This window comes from Hevea brasiliensis, chromosome 5, assembly GCF_030052815.1.
Source record: "Hevea brasiliensis isolate MT/VB/25A 57/8 chromosome 5, ASM3005281v1, whole genome shotgun sequence".
NCBI classification, from domain to species: Eukaryota; Viridiplantae; Streptophyta; class Magnoliopsida; order Malpighiales; family Euphorbiaceae; genus Hevea; species Hevea brasiliensis.
The window spans coordinates 109,005,122-109,020,443 of NC_079497.1; the positions used below are offsets into that span (position 1 = coordinate 109,005,122).

Genomic DNA, 15,322 nt, shown 5'->3' on the forward strand with positions numbered 1-15,322 from the left:
TTTTTCTTTCTGTGTTGTTCTTTTAGTAAAAATGGCAAAAACTAAGGCTTCCTCAAAAAAGCAGCAAAAGCGTGGTGTCGATTTCAAGGTGATTGCTAGCAACACTCTACCATTCCTTTTTTATGTACTGAATTTTATGCCTTTTATTGATGGATTTCTTTTATCGTTTACAGAAAATTAAGCGGAAGCTTGGTAGGAAATTGCCACCGCCTAAGAATGCTACAAACACTGAAATTAAATCCAAAGGTAAAATAAAATATATAAGGCTTTGCATTTTTTTTTTTTTAATTAGTCGCAAAATTGCTTGTTTCGCTGGAAGATATTCCTTTTGAGGAAAAAATTGTTAGATTTTCGAAACGACGCGTCGTTTAGGTGCCCAATTGTTAGCAGACTTCGGATTTAAATACATTTTTCCAACTTCTCCATCGCTAGTTGATGGAGGCAGATGAGCTTAGTTTGATTGGGTATAACTGTGTTGTTTGTAACTGAATACCGAGTAACGATAGCTTCTAAATATATAAATAATGTATAAAGCTGTGTTGAAAATAATTCAGAAATCCTTTTTCCCTCTCCCTCTTCCTCGTCTTTCTTCAATTTTTCTTCTATTCTTTTTCCTTTCTTCTCCCATTTTTTCTATTTTCTATCGTTTCCTTTGGGTTGTGGCTCTGTGAAACGAGAATATGCCAGCTGAAATTGTTGAAGTAGTCAAGACACGTGCCATGCTTTACTTGGGTTTAGGGAAGATGGTTACGAGTCTTTTATTTTGAGCTGGCTATATGAGCTATGGTTGTAATCCAGATTTTCATCTTGAATGATATTGTGAATTGTGTTCTTCTCCCTCATGAATTCTCTCTATTTTCTCTCTGTGTTCTGTTTCTGTAAAAATCCATAACAATGATATCAGAGCAAATGACCCTCGGCCATGGATTTTGCTGCTGCTATTCTTCCTTTCCGTTTCATCTTTTCTCGAACCTAGGGTTCTTCTAAATTCTCCTCTATTCTTTCTGATCTTTTCATTCCTTTCTCTTCTTGCCTATTCTTCTTTCTTGGTCATTCTCATTCTCCTCTCTCAATCTGTTTTTCTTTCCATCTTTTCTTGGTTACAAACAGAGCTGCTAGATCCTTAGCCAGGATGGAAGATATGAAATCACAAGATTTTGTACAAAAATTCACTGTCATGATGCAAGAATTAGAACAACGGCAGGAGGTTTTGCTGTCACGACCCAACCTATGGGCCGGACCGGCACTAGGACCTGGGCCAGCTTAAAGCCCCCGAGGCCCGTAGTAAGCCTAACTGTTCATTAACCCAACTCTAAGGCCCATTTGGGCCCAATATCAAGAAAACAAACGGACAGAGTCCGGCCATAAAATGGACTTTCCAACGGGGAGTTTTCGACTCACCCGACCTGTAAACACAATATATAGTCAATTGGGGAGCTCAGCTCACCCTCCACATACTCATCAACATAATAATAAACGGGAGCTCAGCTCCCTCATCCAATCCATCAAAACAGACATAGAATATTAAGTTTACAGGTCCAACATGATAATAATATTACAGACCAAATTCAAATAATTACTGCTAACACATGCGGAAATTCTAGGAGTAATTAAAATTACACAAATATTAATAAACAACCTGCGAAGTAGAAAAGCAGGTTAACCCAGAACAAAATATCCTCCTGTGGCCTGTAAAAATTTTTGAACAGGAGTGAGCGTTCGACTCAGAGAGTAAAATATCAATTTTAACCATAATCTCTATAACTATCTAAAACTAATGCACCCTGTAGAGTGAAATGCAACATCCACATCATTTTCACATCATAACATCAAAAAGGTAATTTGGAGCACTTACGCACCCTGTAACATCAATCATAATATATGGGAGCTGATCCCCTATACAGCTCTCTTAAATCAACCTGGTGCCAGCGAAGAACTCAGCTCGGACTTCCACTTAAATACCAAATCGGGGTCCCAGCGAAGAACTCAAGCCGTGTCTACCCCGAAGGACCGGGTCCCAGCGAAGAACTCAAGCCGTGTCTACCCGTCCTATCCATAGTCCACACGCCAACGCACGCACACTGCTCCAAATTACCACAACAACATACATGGCACTTTAACATTTATCAATGCATCAAAAATCGTGCCTAGAGTTTAACTACATAAATATATGCATATAAGTGATGCATGGGCATACTGAACATATAATAATATCGAAATTACAATTAAAATTAATATTCTACTCACAGACTTGACGACAATCACTGTGGCGGCTGGGCGGAGGAAGAAGGCTGTCCCGGCTCACCTGACAATCATATTACATTTATTTAATACAATCTGACTCAACACAAACAAAGAAAAGACCAATTACGTCCTAAGTCGTGCCGAAAATCCGGCAGAGTCCCCCCTATACCTAGGACCTACCCAACCTGCAAAAGGGCTAAAAACGCACTTCTATATTCACAATCCATATATCAACAGTTCAATCATATCACACAGCTCCTCCTGGGCCCATCAAATCAATCACCCATCACAATACGCAAAATTTCAATTTAGTCCTTATTATTGATCATTTTTGTAAAAACTGCCCAAACAAGCTCTAAAAATTATAAAACTTTGCCCCGCGGTCCTTAGCAATATTACTAAGCTATTGCAAAAAGAATCGTAATTTTCTAAGCTACCACGAATATTTTATGGATTTTTAATCCTATTTAAGCACTAGAAAATTACGAAAAAGCAAGGTTCGGGTTTACCTTTGCCGATTCCGACTTCGGGAACGCGCTCGGGACGTCTGACAATGGGGGGCTAGCCAAAACCTCGATCCAATTCGGGGACTTTTCCAGTAACGGTCCATGCGCCCAAATTTGCGAACGGTCAATCGCCGAATTTCCGCGAATCGAGGATACCTACACGAAGCCCATAACACGGGGGTTAGTACATAAATTTTTCAGAATTTTCTAAGCTCATTTAATGCTCGAAAATACACTGCGAAGTTCCGTGGGACCCACCGAAAAACGGTGTCGGAAAAATTCGAAATTTATGTCGTTGCGAAGCTCTCGACGAATGGAGCGTGCTGGTGGCCTCGGTTTTCTCGTGGGATTCACGGTTTTCGAGAAATCTAGCCCAAAAGTCGAAATGGGCTAAAATCTTCCCGAGCAAAAATCGGACAATCCGCTCGATGGATTTCGGCGTTCTTGGTGTCTATGGAAAGCTCTCGCCGAGTAGATGATTTTGGACACAAGACCCGGTCCAATTGGTGGCCGGATCGGCCGGATTTGGCCGGGGAAGTCGAAGCGGCGCGCGCGCGCGCAGGGGGCGTTTCAGGCGCGTTTTCCGGCCGTTCGGGCGGCGGCCGGCCGGCTGGCTGGGCGGCGGCGCCTGGCTGCTGGCTGGGCTGGGGGGCGGCTGGCCGGCGGCTGGGGGTGGAGAGGAGAGAGAAACGAGAGAGAGAAGAGGGGAGGGACGACGCGCGCGGGAGGAAGAAAAAGAGAAGAGACCGGTCCGATTCGACCGGTCCGATCCGGTCCGGTTCGATTCGGCCGGTTCGATTCGAAATACAAAATTTTGAATTTTTACTCTGCCTCGGGACCGAAAACGAGGTCCAAAAATTCCGAAAAAATTCCATAAAACTCAGAAAAATACATAGACTCCAAATATATTTTTAGTTTTGCCACGTGGTCTTTAAATTAATTTTTAAAAATCATCAAAGTTTATATTTTCGGAAAATCGAACCCGATTTTTAAAATCCGAAAAATCTCAAAAAAATTCCTAAAATTTAAATAAAATTAAAGTATCAAAAATACTCATAAATAATAAAATTTAAAATCTTGGGGTGTTACATTTGCGAAATGAAGCAGAGCAACGACATCAAGAAGCTTTGGAAGAAATTAAAGCGTTGCTTACTGGTACAAGTTTTCGCAATATGAATATCGTCAATAATATAACTCAAGGTGAATCCACAAAAGCAAGGGAAGATCCATTAGAGGATTTAAAGAATTTGAAACAAGAATTTACCTTGCAAGATTATTGGAATTCCTTTAACCAGTTGTATTCAAAAGCTAGAATTCAAGAAGAGAAAGCATTGAATTTTTTCCTCTCTGGACTGGTTGATGAGTTGCAATTGGCAGTGAAGATGTTTAAGCCAAGGACACTTTCAGAGGCTTATTCACTGGCTAGGTTGCAAGAGGTAACTGTGGCAACAATCAAGAATAATGTCAATCCAGATACTAAACCCACAATCTTTGTTACTGCTTCATTCCCTCCTTCCACTCCATCCAATCTCCAATCTAATTTTCCTAAGCTCTCGGGTTATGGAGACAAATTTGATCTTTTGCCAATACCCATCATTCAGTTACCAAAACTACCCGGTGTACCTCCAAGAAATCCAAAAGTGGAGCATCATGAAAATTTCAAAGGTGAGAAGAATATCAATGGAAGTTCTCTTCCTAAATCTGTTAAGGTTTATGAAGGTAAAGCATATGTTCTTGTTACCAAAAAAATTGACCAGCACAAAAAGAGAGTTGGTGGGAAAAAACAGTACATGAACTATGGGAATTATGGTGAATTTGATTTGGGTGGTCATGAAAAATACAGGAATTATGAGAACTGTGTTGACTTTGATTTGAGTGACCATGATTACATCACCCTTAAAGAAGATGAGTTTGAGAGATGGAAAAGGCAGAGGAAGAAATTTTATGGGCGTGTGAATTTGCTGTATAAAAAAATATATAAAAGCTATAGAAACATTTCAATTCTGGATCATATTGGTTTATTCAAGAATCTCAAGATGCCTGTTCTCAAGCATTAATAATGCTGCAAATCTGCTCCTCATTCATTGAAGATTTTTTTTTTCCCCAGTTGATGCTTCCTAGAAATGTGCAGATGAGTTGATATATCAGTTTCCTGCATTCCTTGAGGACAAGGAATCTGAAGGGGGAAGTATTGATGCGAGAATATGCCAGCTGAAATTGTTGAAGTAGTCAGGACAAGTGCCATGCTTTACTTGGGTTTAGGGAAGATGGTTACAAGTCTTTTATTTTGAGCTGGCTATATGAGCTATGGTTGTAATCCAGATTTTCATCTGCCCCAACATTTGGTATTGGAACTGCAAGATCCAGAGTCTCAACGATTCTGTGGACAATTGATTGCCGATTCAAGAGGGTAACACACCTAACCTAATCTCGAAGAATTCCAAGATGGGTATTCGTGTTTCTTGATAAGAAAGAATCCTAAGATGGGCATATTTTCTAACCGCAAAACTGTGAATAAATGTGGGGATGAGAATCACAATTGTGGCTGGAAATCTAATGTTTTTATGATCTTGAAGGAACAAGAATGGGAAATTTGGAGAAGAAACAGAGAAAGTTAAATCATTGTCAATTAATTGTGCATCTTTTAAAGGTGTTCACGTGTCTTTATGCAGTGAAAGTTCTGAAATTGTTTGTTTCACTTGTAGATATTCTTTTTGAAGAAAAAAAAAATGGTTAGATTCTTTTTTTTTTTCCTATGCTAAAGCAAATGATAGATGTATCGTTTGATATCATTTATCTTTAAAGAAAGTTATTTCTATGTGTTAATCCAATAAATCCTTCCACAGAACTACAGTTAAAATGTAATTACGTAAAATTGTAAATTTATTTGTATAGTATGTCCAAGAAGAATGAAATCCCAATGGTTTTTCATGCCTTTACAACCAATATCTTCTAAGATGAATGGATCCTTTATATGCTATTATGTTCAGTTATAAGTGGCCTTCTGTGAGTAATACGATTGTCGAAAATTTACTTGAATGTATTATGGGCAGCAATTATTATTCCTGAGCAAAGTGTGGCATCAGACAAAATGAGTTTAGCTGTGAGCAAGAAAGGCTTGACTTTGAAAGAGCTTCTTCAACGAACTTCCCATCGCAATGCAAAAGTTCGTAAAGGTAGCCTCATTACTACTGCACTTTTGCATTATTGTAAACGGCCTCCTTTTAAAAGTTCAAGGTAGTGAATGAGATCTGAAAATATAATACTCTGGTTATCAGGAAATGTAGGAGAAAAGAAGTTAGTAGAATATCCTCATTTGGGTATCAGGTGGGAAACAAGTAAATGACATACTATATGTTATGGAACTTAGAGTAATTTTATTCCTATCCCTTGGGAAAAACATTGGTTCTTAGAAAACAGTAGAAGGATGATGATATCATTGCATGCATATCTGCTAGGAAATCAATGTTTCCAATGGTTCAACTGAATACTGGTTTCTCTTACGGTTGAAAATTTGTCTGCCTTTTTGTCTTTGTTATCTACTTGACTACTGAATTATTCTTTTATGTTTATGGGGAATTTTTTTGTTTAATTTTTAAAGTCAAATCATATGTGTAAGTTGGTCATGTGAATCATAAAATGTGGAGGCTTTAGTGCTTCCACTATTGGTTCTTGAATCTTTGATTGAATTTACCAATTAAATTACTTGAAGGATTCATGAGTCTTTGATGCTGACAAGAGTTTTGTTGTTTATTATATCCCATTCCTTTTGCAGATGCATTGATGGGTATGAAGGATTTATTCCTTATGTATCCGGAAGGGCTGAAATTGAACACGCATGAAGTTATACAAAAACTATGTGGACGTTTTGGAGATGAGGATAAAATGGTTCGAGAAACCCTTTATCAACTTCTCAAATCAGTAATTTTTCCTACCTGCAACGAGGTAATTCTCCATTTTTGCTACTGCTTGAAAGCTCATACTTGTAGTGGTTGTGAATTGGACACCTTAAAAGGGAAGTCTTTAAATTTGGCTCCATAAGTTCTGTGTGCTGAACACTTTTTTATTTTATTTCATTTTGCAGTCTAACTTCTTTATTGTAACTTCTTTTATTATTTGGGATAGCAAGTTTCCCATCTATCTGTTTATGACCCATAGCATGAGACAACTGTATTTGATCATTCTGTTAATGCTTGTTTGGAGCATATTGATATTGCTAGAAAAACAGTTCTTGGAAGATTCTATTGCTTAGTGTTTGTGTGGGTTTTTCGGTGCTTGACGTCAGGGAAAATGTTTAAAGTTGTGCACACTCTATGCACAAATTGTCATGTATGAATCTTGACCATGTCCACTTCGTATAAAATTAGTGACTAGAAACATATTCATACTATACTTCCTACCCTAGGACCATAAATTAGTGCTTATCACTTTTATTTATAGTGTTTTTTTCTTTCATTTTGAAGACTTATAGTTGATATGAACTTCTAATAATTTACATCTTGAAGATGCCTAATGATTCTTGGATTTGAATGGAGTAATAATTTCAAAACGACAAAGATTTGCATCTTAACATATTTTAGAAAAGTCAAGAAATATGGGTGCCCTGTTTCTTTCCTCTAATGCGGATTTTCCAATGCATTGGTAGAATTTTCTATTGTCTAGTTGTTTGCAGAGTCAATATCCAGGTCAGAAAACTGTTTGTTGGTATGTGAATACAACCTCAAACGAGAGTAAATATTTACAGTTTCTTTTCATTTCACATTGAGGAATAATTCATAGATGAGGATGAGGATGTAATTTGTAGGATCAAACCAAGATGGATGAAATGGAGGAGTGCGACGAGTGTTCTATGCGACCATATGATACTTGACAAAGTGAAAGCAAGTTTTTTAGAATTGTGGTTAGGCCAGCTATATTACATGAGAGTGAATGTTGTGCACCTAATGTACAACACACCCACAGAATGAGTGTGGTGGAAATGCAAATGTGCAGATGGATGTCTGGTAACACGATAATGGATAAAATTAGGGATAACCATTTGCTCTCTCTCTCTCTCTTGTGGTCACAAGTTCATGTTTTTGGGTGCTTAACTTCAGTTGCTCTTTCTCTCTCTCTCTCTCTCTCTCTCTCTCTCTTTTTCTTTGGGTATGGTTCTTTTGCCTTTCCAATGAGGCATCCTGTCATTTATTGTTGTTGTATTATTCTTTATCATCATTACTCCGTCCTTTGCTTTAACAGTTGTTTCTCCGCTCTACTTGTCCAGGATATGCCTTTCATTTATTTAATGATGGGATACATTTTTGTCGCAATGGCAAATTTAGCAATTGAAGTTCGGCTTATGGCTTTCAAGTTTTTTGATCTCATTGTACAGCATTATCCAGCTGCGTTTTCCTTGCATGGTGAAAAGGTATCTTAATTTGGATCATGCTATTCAGACATTTGGGGTGCATCATTGATGCTTCATTTCTTAACACACACACACACACTCTATTGATGTCCATAGCTGGTGGTCGAAGCTGCATAATGGTTTGACTCCAAATGTCAAAATTTTGTTGGAAGTATTCATTTCTCATAAAAAAGACAATGGGTCATAATAATGTTGAAATAGAAAGGAAAATGAACAATTTATACATGGTATAACTATAAGAGTGCATATTGACCACATATACATTATTGTAGTTTCTCACTTTATGGTTGCTTGAGGGACAACTTTCTTTTACTTTAAATCTTCAAGATTACTCTGTGTTTCTAGTTTTCTACCTGCATGTTTAGGTTATAGGTGAATCAATTTGTTGGTGCATTAAGTTATAGGACTTCTTTTAGTGGCAAAGCAAGTACACATTCAGTTGTCAATCAACCTCATATATAATCGAATCTTAGAAAAAGTAGGAGATATTGTCAATATTAACTTTAGTTGATAAGATGTTTGCAAATGATGTTGTTTCATTTGTTGTTCATTAATAGGTTCTTCAAAATTATGCGGATATTCTGCGGAAGAACCAGTTCTGTTTAGAAGACAAGGGCAGGCTCAAGAATGTGCTTGCTGGTTTGTTGCGCTGCTTGTCACTGTTGCCATCTAAAAAAGTAGAAGTTGACACATTCAAGAAGGATCTCCCAAAAATTAATTGCAAAGTAGAAGTTTTTTCAGTCTTTTGTTTTTTTTCTTCCTTTCTTATTGCCTATTATTTTCTAATAATCTCTTCTTCAATTTGATAGGAAGTCCCTAGGCGCGCGTTGCATGCTTATGAGCCTACGAGGCCTACAGATTATGCTGGTATTGCTCAGCACCATGTTCTTATTTTTCTATGGGTTTTTGTAGAATTACATTTCGCAATGCCATCATTCAGTTTCTGCATTTATGGCCATGTATGTGTTTCCAAATATATAAATACATGTGGTTTTGCGCAGGCAATAATACCAGCAACCTTATCATTTCTGATTTATATATATTCAATTTAACATGATTTTGAGAGTCGTTAGCTACTTTTTGTTTATTTTGTTATTTAGCTCATTGTTTGCATGGCTTCCTATTCTTGTGGAGAAATCAATTCACATCTGAGAATTATAACTGATAGCACATTCTTTGCATTCGTGGTAGTAAGTGTTACCATATTTATTTACTTTTGTTAGTCGTACTCCCAATATTAGATGGTATTGTACCAAACCTTACATCTTTCTTTTTGTTTGTGTAGATGTATCTGTCATCATCAGTAAACTAAAGGATTTATTTCCAGTTTTAGTCAATTGCTTCCAAGACCTCATTCCATTAATTCATAGTACGCCACAATTGGATGCACAAACATTTGATTTCTTACATAACATACTTCAGAGCATCAACCTTATAGGCAGATTTTTCGTTTATGCGACTGACAAGGGTTATTCAGAATCATATGCATCTATGTCGGATCAAGGCATCTCATCGGTGCTACTGAAGAAGTTCCTAGGTGTATTTCCGTTCAATGCAGTGCATTCAGAAAAGGTAGAACCTTAGATTTACTTGCAATGTGTTTCTCCATCAGTTTGTTTGGCTTAGAAGAATGGAAATAGACAAAAAGATTGAATAAGAAGAGAGAGAGAGAGAGAGAAAGGGAGACTCAGGAGGTTGAAATGTATAAGGATAATTTCTTTAACATTTGTGGAGGGATTTGAAATGTGAGCTTTTTGGGAGGAAAGTGCTTTCTCCATTTTTCTTTTATCCTTTGTTTCTCTTCCACTGAACAAATGGAAATATAGCTCTTTTTTCCCTCTACTGCTTGTGTTTCTCCCATATCTTTATAGTTTCTATTCTATCTTAGACTCTCTACACGTATCAATTTCTGTTAACTCTTCTCACTGTCATAGTAACTTATCGTTTGTTTTCAATGGCAGGATGATGACCGATATTTTTCCCTGAATGTTGTGATTGCTGAAATATTTTTGCACTTAGATGAATGGATCCGCCCTCCTGCTGAGTTACTAGAGAAATTTCTTGCATTCATGGAGCATGCACTGCTTGAAAAGGTCTGACACTCTTGACTTGCACGCCATTGCTATCCCAGAAATGTCAGTGAAGAGCTTAATCCAGAGAACTTTGCATCTTGGGCCTATTAATTAGTAATCAATATGATGCTTTATTCCTTCTTAAATGGATTTAGAATTATTTCATGGTAGTACATTTTTATAGGAACTTATAATGCTCTTGGAAATAGAGTAGTCAGATATATTTTGCTAGGACTGCTTCAAGTCACACAATCATTTTGATTAATACATCATAAGGGCAGCAGAAAAATGTCAAGAGCTACCTTCAGCGGCAGCCAGAGGATAGAAGTCACTTGAAAATTGAAATATAAGAATATAAGATGAAACACTTGATTTTCTGATAATTTCATTCATAACTATGGCTCCAAACTTCTTGCAGATGAATCTATTAGAGTACCCTCCTTTGAAATTTGGAGTGCTTTATAATTTATAATTGATAGGACTTAGTAGAAAGTCGTATAAGGCTTTGGGGCAGGCTTATGGTTGACTGAATATGATGAGGAAGATTACTTAGAAATGAAGGAATTCATGATGAAATATAAACAATAAATCTGCCAATCACAATTAAAATCACGCCATCCTGGAGAGATTATTATTATTATTATTATTATTAGGTTCTTCTGGAGGTGTGCATGCCTATTACTGTGTTATGAATTGAAGTAACCTCCATTTAGAATTTAAGAAACTAATGTTTGCTGAATACTTCTAAAGTAGCTTCTGTTGTAGTTCAATGTTAAAAGCATTTGCACCCTTCTTAGTTAACTATATGGAAAGCTGAAAACCAAATAACTTCACATATTTTCTGTTAAGAAATGGTTTTATGCTTTTAATTTAAGTACTTTCAGTTATACTTTTTGTCCTTTAAAAAGAAAAACACTGTTCTGAATTAGTTATTGAGATGTTCTGGCGTTCTCAATTGAAATCCTCCCCCCACCCCCCATTTTTTTCTTTTATGACCAAGAGGACATTATATCTGTTAGTACCTTACTGATCTTGTATGTGTCTGCATTTATTTCTTTATTAATATTTTCTGCAGATCCACGGTGAAACAAGGTCTGGCAGAGAAAAGCAGATGCTTACACTGGTTCATTTTATGCCAAAACTTGTAGCACAAGTGATAGGCGACTGGAAGTCTCGCCTTCTACAGGTTAGACTTGTACTTTCAAGAATTGGACAATTTCTTATTTTCAGCAAATTATGTCAATTGGATCTCTCTTGGTCATGAGATCTATTCTTGCTTTGATGGTTCCTTTTTCGAGGTTTTTGTTCTCAAATATCTGGAGGTTCCCTCAAGAATCATTAAGACTGATAGTGAGGATTTTAAATAATCAAATCTTAATTGCAGGCATTTACAAAGACATTCCTTGATTGCAAACCAGAGTCTTCAGTAAAATTGGCTTGCCTTGCCGCAATTGAAGAAATGCTTTTTTCTGTAAGCTCAACTCCTGACCCCTAGAAAGGCCTATTCCTTTCCCTAAAATGTTATTCCCATTGTGAGCGTTTGTGCTTGGCAATTTCCACTGCAAACCACTGAATCTGTGTCTTGTTTCTCTCTCTTATGTATTTTGTAAAATTCTTAGAGAAAAGGAATGTGGCAACCAGATGGATATGATCCAGAAGTAGTGGGCCCTCTTATTACTTGGATAAGAGAGCTACCTGTGTTGTTAATCCTGCTCGGTGATAGGCATCCATCCTCTTCTGAGGTATCTGGACAAGCTAAAGAATAATTATCATTTGCAACATTACTCAGCGACGGTTTGATACCCTTTTTATGCACTCATCCTTGTAGGCTGTGTTGCATCTTCTGCTTGACCTGGGTCGATTTGCTTCACCGGGTTCTTTCCTTGCAAAGGAATATGACGAGGTGCAAAAGTCGCTACAAGAATTTTACTGCACGTATGAAGAAGGTTACTACTGATTGATTAACAATTTCATGCTGGTTACATGCCTATCTGAGCGTAATTAATTGTTTCTTTGTCATGCTTGTATCTATTTAACAGGGGATAAATGTTATGGTCCTTTCACAAGGCTTCCATTGGAGTGTCAAAAACTCTCCATCTATAGTCTTGCTTACTTTTCTCACCTAGATTCACCTTTGCTGACGTCAGTAACTTTATGTTGCCTCCGTGACTATTACCTATCCATTAATTTACAGTGTTGGCTAGCTTGGTTTAGTTACCCCTGCTATTGATGCTTTGAGGATCTAGTATAAAATAGCTGAATTACCTACATTTATGAAGTATCAGGCTGTTATATTATTTAATTTCATATTTGATGGTCCTCCTCCTGATTTAGTCATTGAAAACTTTATAGCAGGCGTTGCAAGAAAACCCATATCTATGTATACATGCACATTTGCTCATTTATGTAGCATAAATCGTCTCATTAAGGTGCAAAAGTTTTCATTGTGTGGATTGTATAATGATAATGGCATCAAGTCGAAAAAATTCCTAATTCTGATTTTGCATAAATATTGGAAAAGAAGTTACTTCCTGAGTTCTGAAGGTTAGGATCATGATATTATTGAAATACATTATTGTTCCTGGAGGATAAGGTTTTCCTTGAAGTTGAAGCTGACAATTTTTTTCCCACCACAAGGTAGTCAATTATATGTTTAGGAATGTCTGAGCTATATGATCTTATATCCTATCGCATTGAGGCGTTCAGTAAATTTTCTTGACAGTGTGTTATGGGCATTAAAGAAGGGTATGCACATGATACTAATAAAGGAAGAAAAGTATCCATGTCTATTGAATGTCATGGAATTTATTAATTTCCTATCTTCTTTTCCTTTGCATGTCAGGTCCTGACTTGGATGAATATGTCTTGTTTCTGATCATAGAACATTTGCATTCAATATTTAGACGCGGCAAAATTGAGATACAGGACCACCTTAGCTTCTTTGTCACGCTGGTCACCCGTTTCAATGTTTTTCCAGGTATGTAGAAGTAAATTCAGCATTGCAACTGGCAAGCAAATTTGATGAATGATTTTAGCTAGTTTCTATCTGAAATTATTGATGTCTGCAGAAAATATTCGCTCTGCAATTGAGGAAGGTACAAAGTTCTCAAATCGTGAAACTTTCAAGAAATTGATTGGTGTTGTTTTCTCATGCCTGGAACAGACGGGTGATGCTTCGCTAGTTTTATTTCTATTGGAGAGAGAAATCCTAAAGCAGATTGTAAGTTAATTGCTCCGGTCTCATTTTGTTCATTTCATTCTTTCTTTACACTATACTGTAAGGTTTTATAATACTGAATTTTTTAGAGAAAATTTTCTAAATGAGCAAATGAATCTTGATCTGTCCTTAAAAATTTAAAATTTCCTTGCAACCTTGAGGCCTTATATTTTTGCCATTGTTTATATTTCAGTTATTAAAGCCCCCTCTAGACAATGCCTGTGCTATGCTAAGGATACTTGTTAGGCTAGACTCCAAACCCACAAGACTTTCTGAACAAAGTATTATCAATTTGAGCAATTTCATTCCAGGCTACTTGATTGACGTTGTGCATGTGAGTATTTCTCTCTCATGTAATATCTGCCCTCAATTGATTGTTTATTGGAAGACCTGCCATTTTATTTGTTGTTTTGATATTCATAACATCTTTTGTCATCTTGAGAGTTGTTGTGGAATTAGTTTGTTACTCTTCATTTAAGAAAAAAAAAGGAGGAGGCAGGGTTGGGGGAGGAAGAAAACCCTGAATTTGGAGAGCCCAAGCCCTAGCCCTAGCCAGGCCTGTCATGGTCAATACCTGAATTTGTTACGTTCATTTTGCATCTACTATTAGCTGTCAACTATATGTATTTCGAGTTCAGTAAAGATTTCGACATGTTAGTACTTTCTTAATGTGTGTACCTTACCTACATGAGCAGAAAGAAGAAAGGGGGCACTCAACAGTATATAACTGAATTTTTTTCGTTATACCTGAATTCTATATATATATTAGTAACTGGAATGGGAAAATGTCATCGTTTCTTCCCTTTTTCAAGTCCTTTTTTGGAATATAAAGAAGTCATTATAAGTTTATTATTTTTGTTGTCCTGATTCTAGGTGGTTTGTGTTGAAATTGTTTTCACATTTTTGCAGTGTATGGGAGGGTTTGATGCAGAACCCAAGGAAGCTCATTTTCGAACGCTGATGGACTATATTGTTCCTTGCTTTTACATGTTTGAAAGTAGTAGAAAGCTCTTAAATCTCGTGTTGAATGGGATGGGTTCAATGATAATTGAAAGTAGAATAAATGATATTGTTAGTGTCCTAATGTTGATGCATAAGGATGATAAGATGAATCGAATTATTTCTTCATCGAGGGCTGAGTTTGATCATGTTTCACAGAGCATACGCTCATTAAAGGTATAGTTTTGCTCAAATGTGTTTGAAATTAGCAGCTACAAAGTGTATGTGATTTAGTTGTAACGTGCATCTGTTTTTCTGCTTTTGCAGTTGGAGGATAGCAGTCTAACTGTTGGGGAAAGGCGTAGAATACAATATGCGTTAGAGCAACTAAAGACTGTTAGAAGCTCATTAGATCAAGAGATGCAAAGAGCAAAGCAGGATATGTTACCCTAGTTTATTGCACTACAAGTTTGCAATGGCCTAAAATTTTAAAGTTTACAATTTTGGGAATATAACAAACGATGAATTAAAGGGGATAATATTTTCCATTCATTTTCTTGCTGTACATAAAGAGGAACCATAATGGATATAATATTTCATGTCAAAACTTGAGCACATAACATGTCTTTTTTTGCCAATCTTTTTTTGTTCATCTTCAGAGAAATTTGAATAAGTCGACAGATGGGTAAAAAAATAGTGAATAATCAGCAGTTAGTAGAAATTTACCCAAAAAGATGTTCAATTTAATTCCTAGCTTATTTTTAGCTTTTTGGATTTAATAATAAAAATTAAAAAGTTATAAGCTAAATTTTTGGATTTAAATAAAAAAATTAAGAAGTTTATTTTTTTTAATATAATTGTAAAAGTTCAATTAATTTCTTAATTTTTTAGCTAAATTGAATTTAAATTATAACTTATGAATAAAATTAAATAAACT

The 15,322-nt window shown here is 36.4% G+C and overlaps 2 protein-coding genes and 1 long non-coding RNA gene across 3 annotated transcripts; 2 read left to right on the forward strand and 1 right to left on the reverse strand.

Moving 5' to 3' along the window:
* Nucleotides 1-26: 26 nt before the first annotated feature.
* LOC131169139 (uncharacterized) lies at nt 27-12,212 on the forward strand. The gene is made up of 13 exons (XM_058147385.1): nt 27-88; nt 174-246; nt 5,804-5,926; nt 6,526-6,695; nt 8,014-8,157; nt 8,715-8,882; nt 8,967-9,024; nt 9,443-9,729; nt 10,119-10,250; nt 11,305-11,415; nt 11,614-11,700; nt 11,849-11,971; nt 12,058-12,212. Exons 1-13 carry the CDS (start codon nt 32-34, stop codon nt 12,184-12,186), a joined length of 1,662 nt encoding a protein of 553 aa, XP_058003368.1. The 5' UTR covers nt 27-31; the 3' UTR covers nt 12,187-12,212.
* LOC131179966 (uncharacterized) lies at nt 1,484-2,849 on the reverse strand. The gene is made up of 3 exons (XR_009148977.1): nt 2,754-2,849; nt 2,248-2,305; nt 1,484-1,689 (listed from the first exon to the last, which is right to left on the reverse strand). It is a non-coding gene; the product is annotated as an uncharacterized LOC131179966 (long non-coding RNA).
* Nucleotides 12,213-12,234: 22 nt separating the features above from the next.
* LOC131179964 (uncharacterized) lies at nt 12,235-14,877 on the forward strand (the record flags this gene model as incomplete). Its single annotated transcript, XM_058147389.1, has 6 exons — nt 12,235-12,394; nt 13,072-13,206; nt 13,298-13,449; nt 13,640-13,780; nt 14,356-14,622; nt 14,713-14,877. Coding segments are annotated over 6 exons (981 nt in total), but the record flags the coding sequence as incomplete, so codon positions are not given.
* Between the last annotated feature and the right edge of the window lie 445 nt (nt 14,878-15,322).

Bases quoted from the DNA above. Each gene is read 5' to 3' on its own strand.
- LOC131169139 (XM_058147385.1), top strand. From the start codon at position 32: ATGGCAAAAACTAAGGCTTCCTCAAAAAAGCAGCAAAAGCGTGGTGTC. The intron at 247-5,803 runs GTAAAATAAAAT...TATTATGGGCAG, and splicing joins CACTGAAATTAAATCCAAAG to CAATTATTATTCCTGAGCAA. The intron at 11,972-12,057 runs GTATCTGGACAA...TCATCCTTGTAG, and splicing joins GGCATCCATCCTCTTCTGAG to GCTGTGTTGCATCTTCTGCT.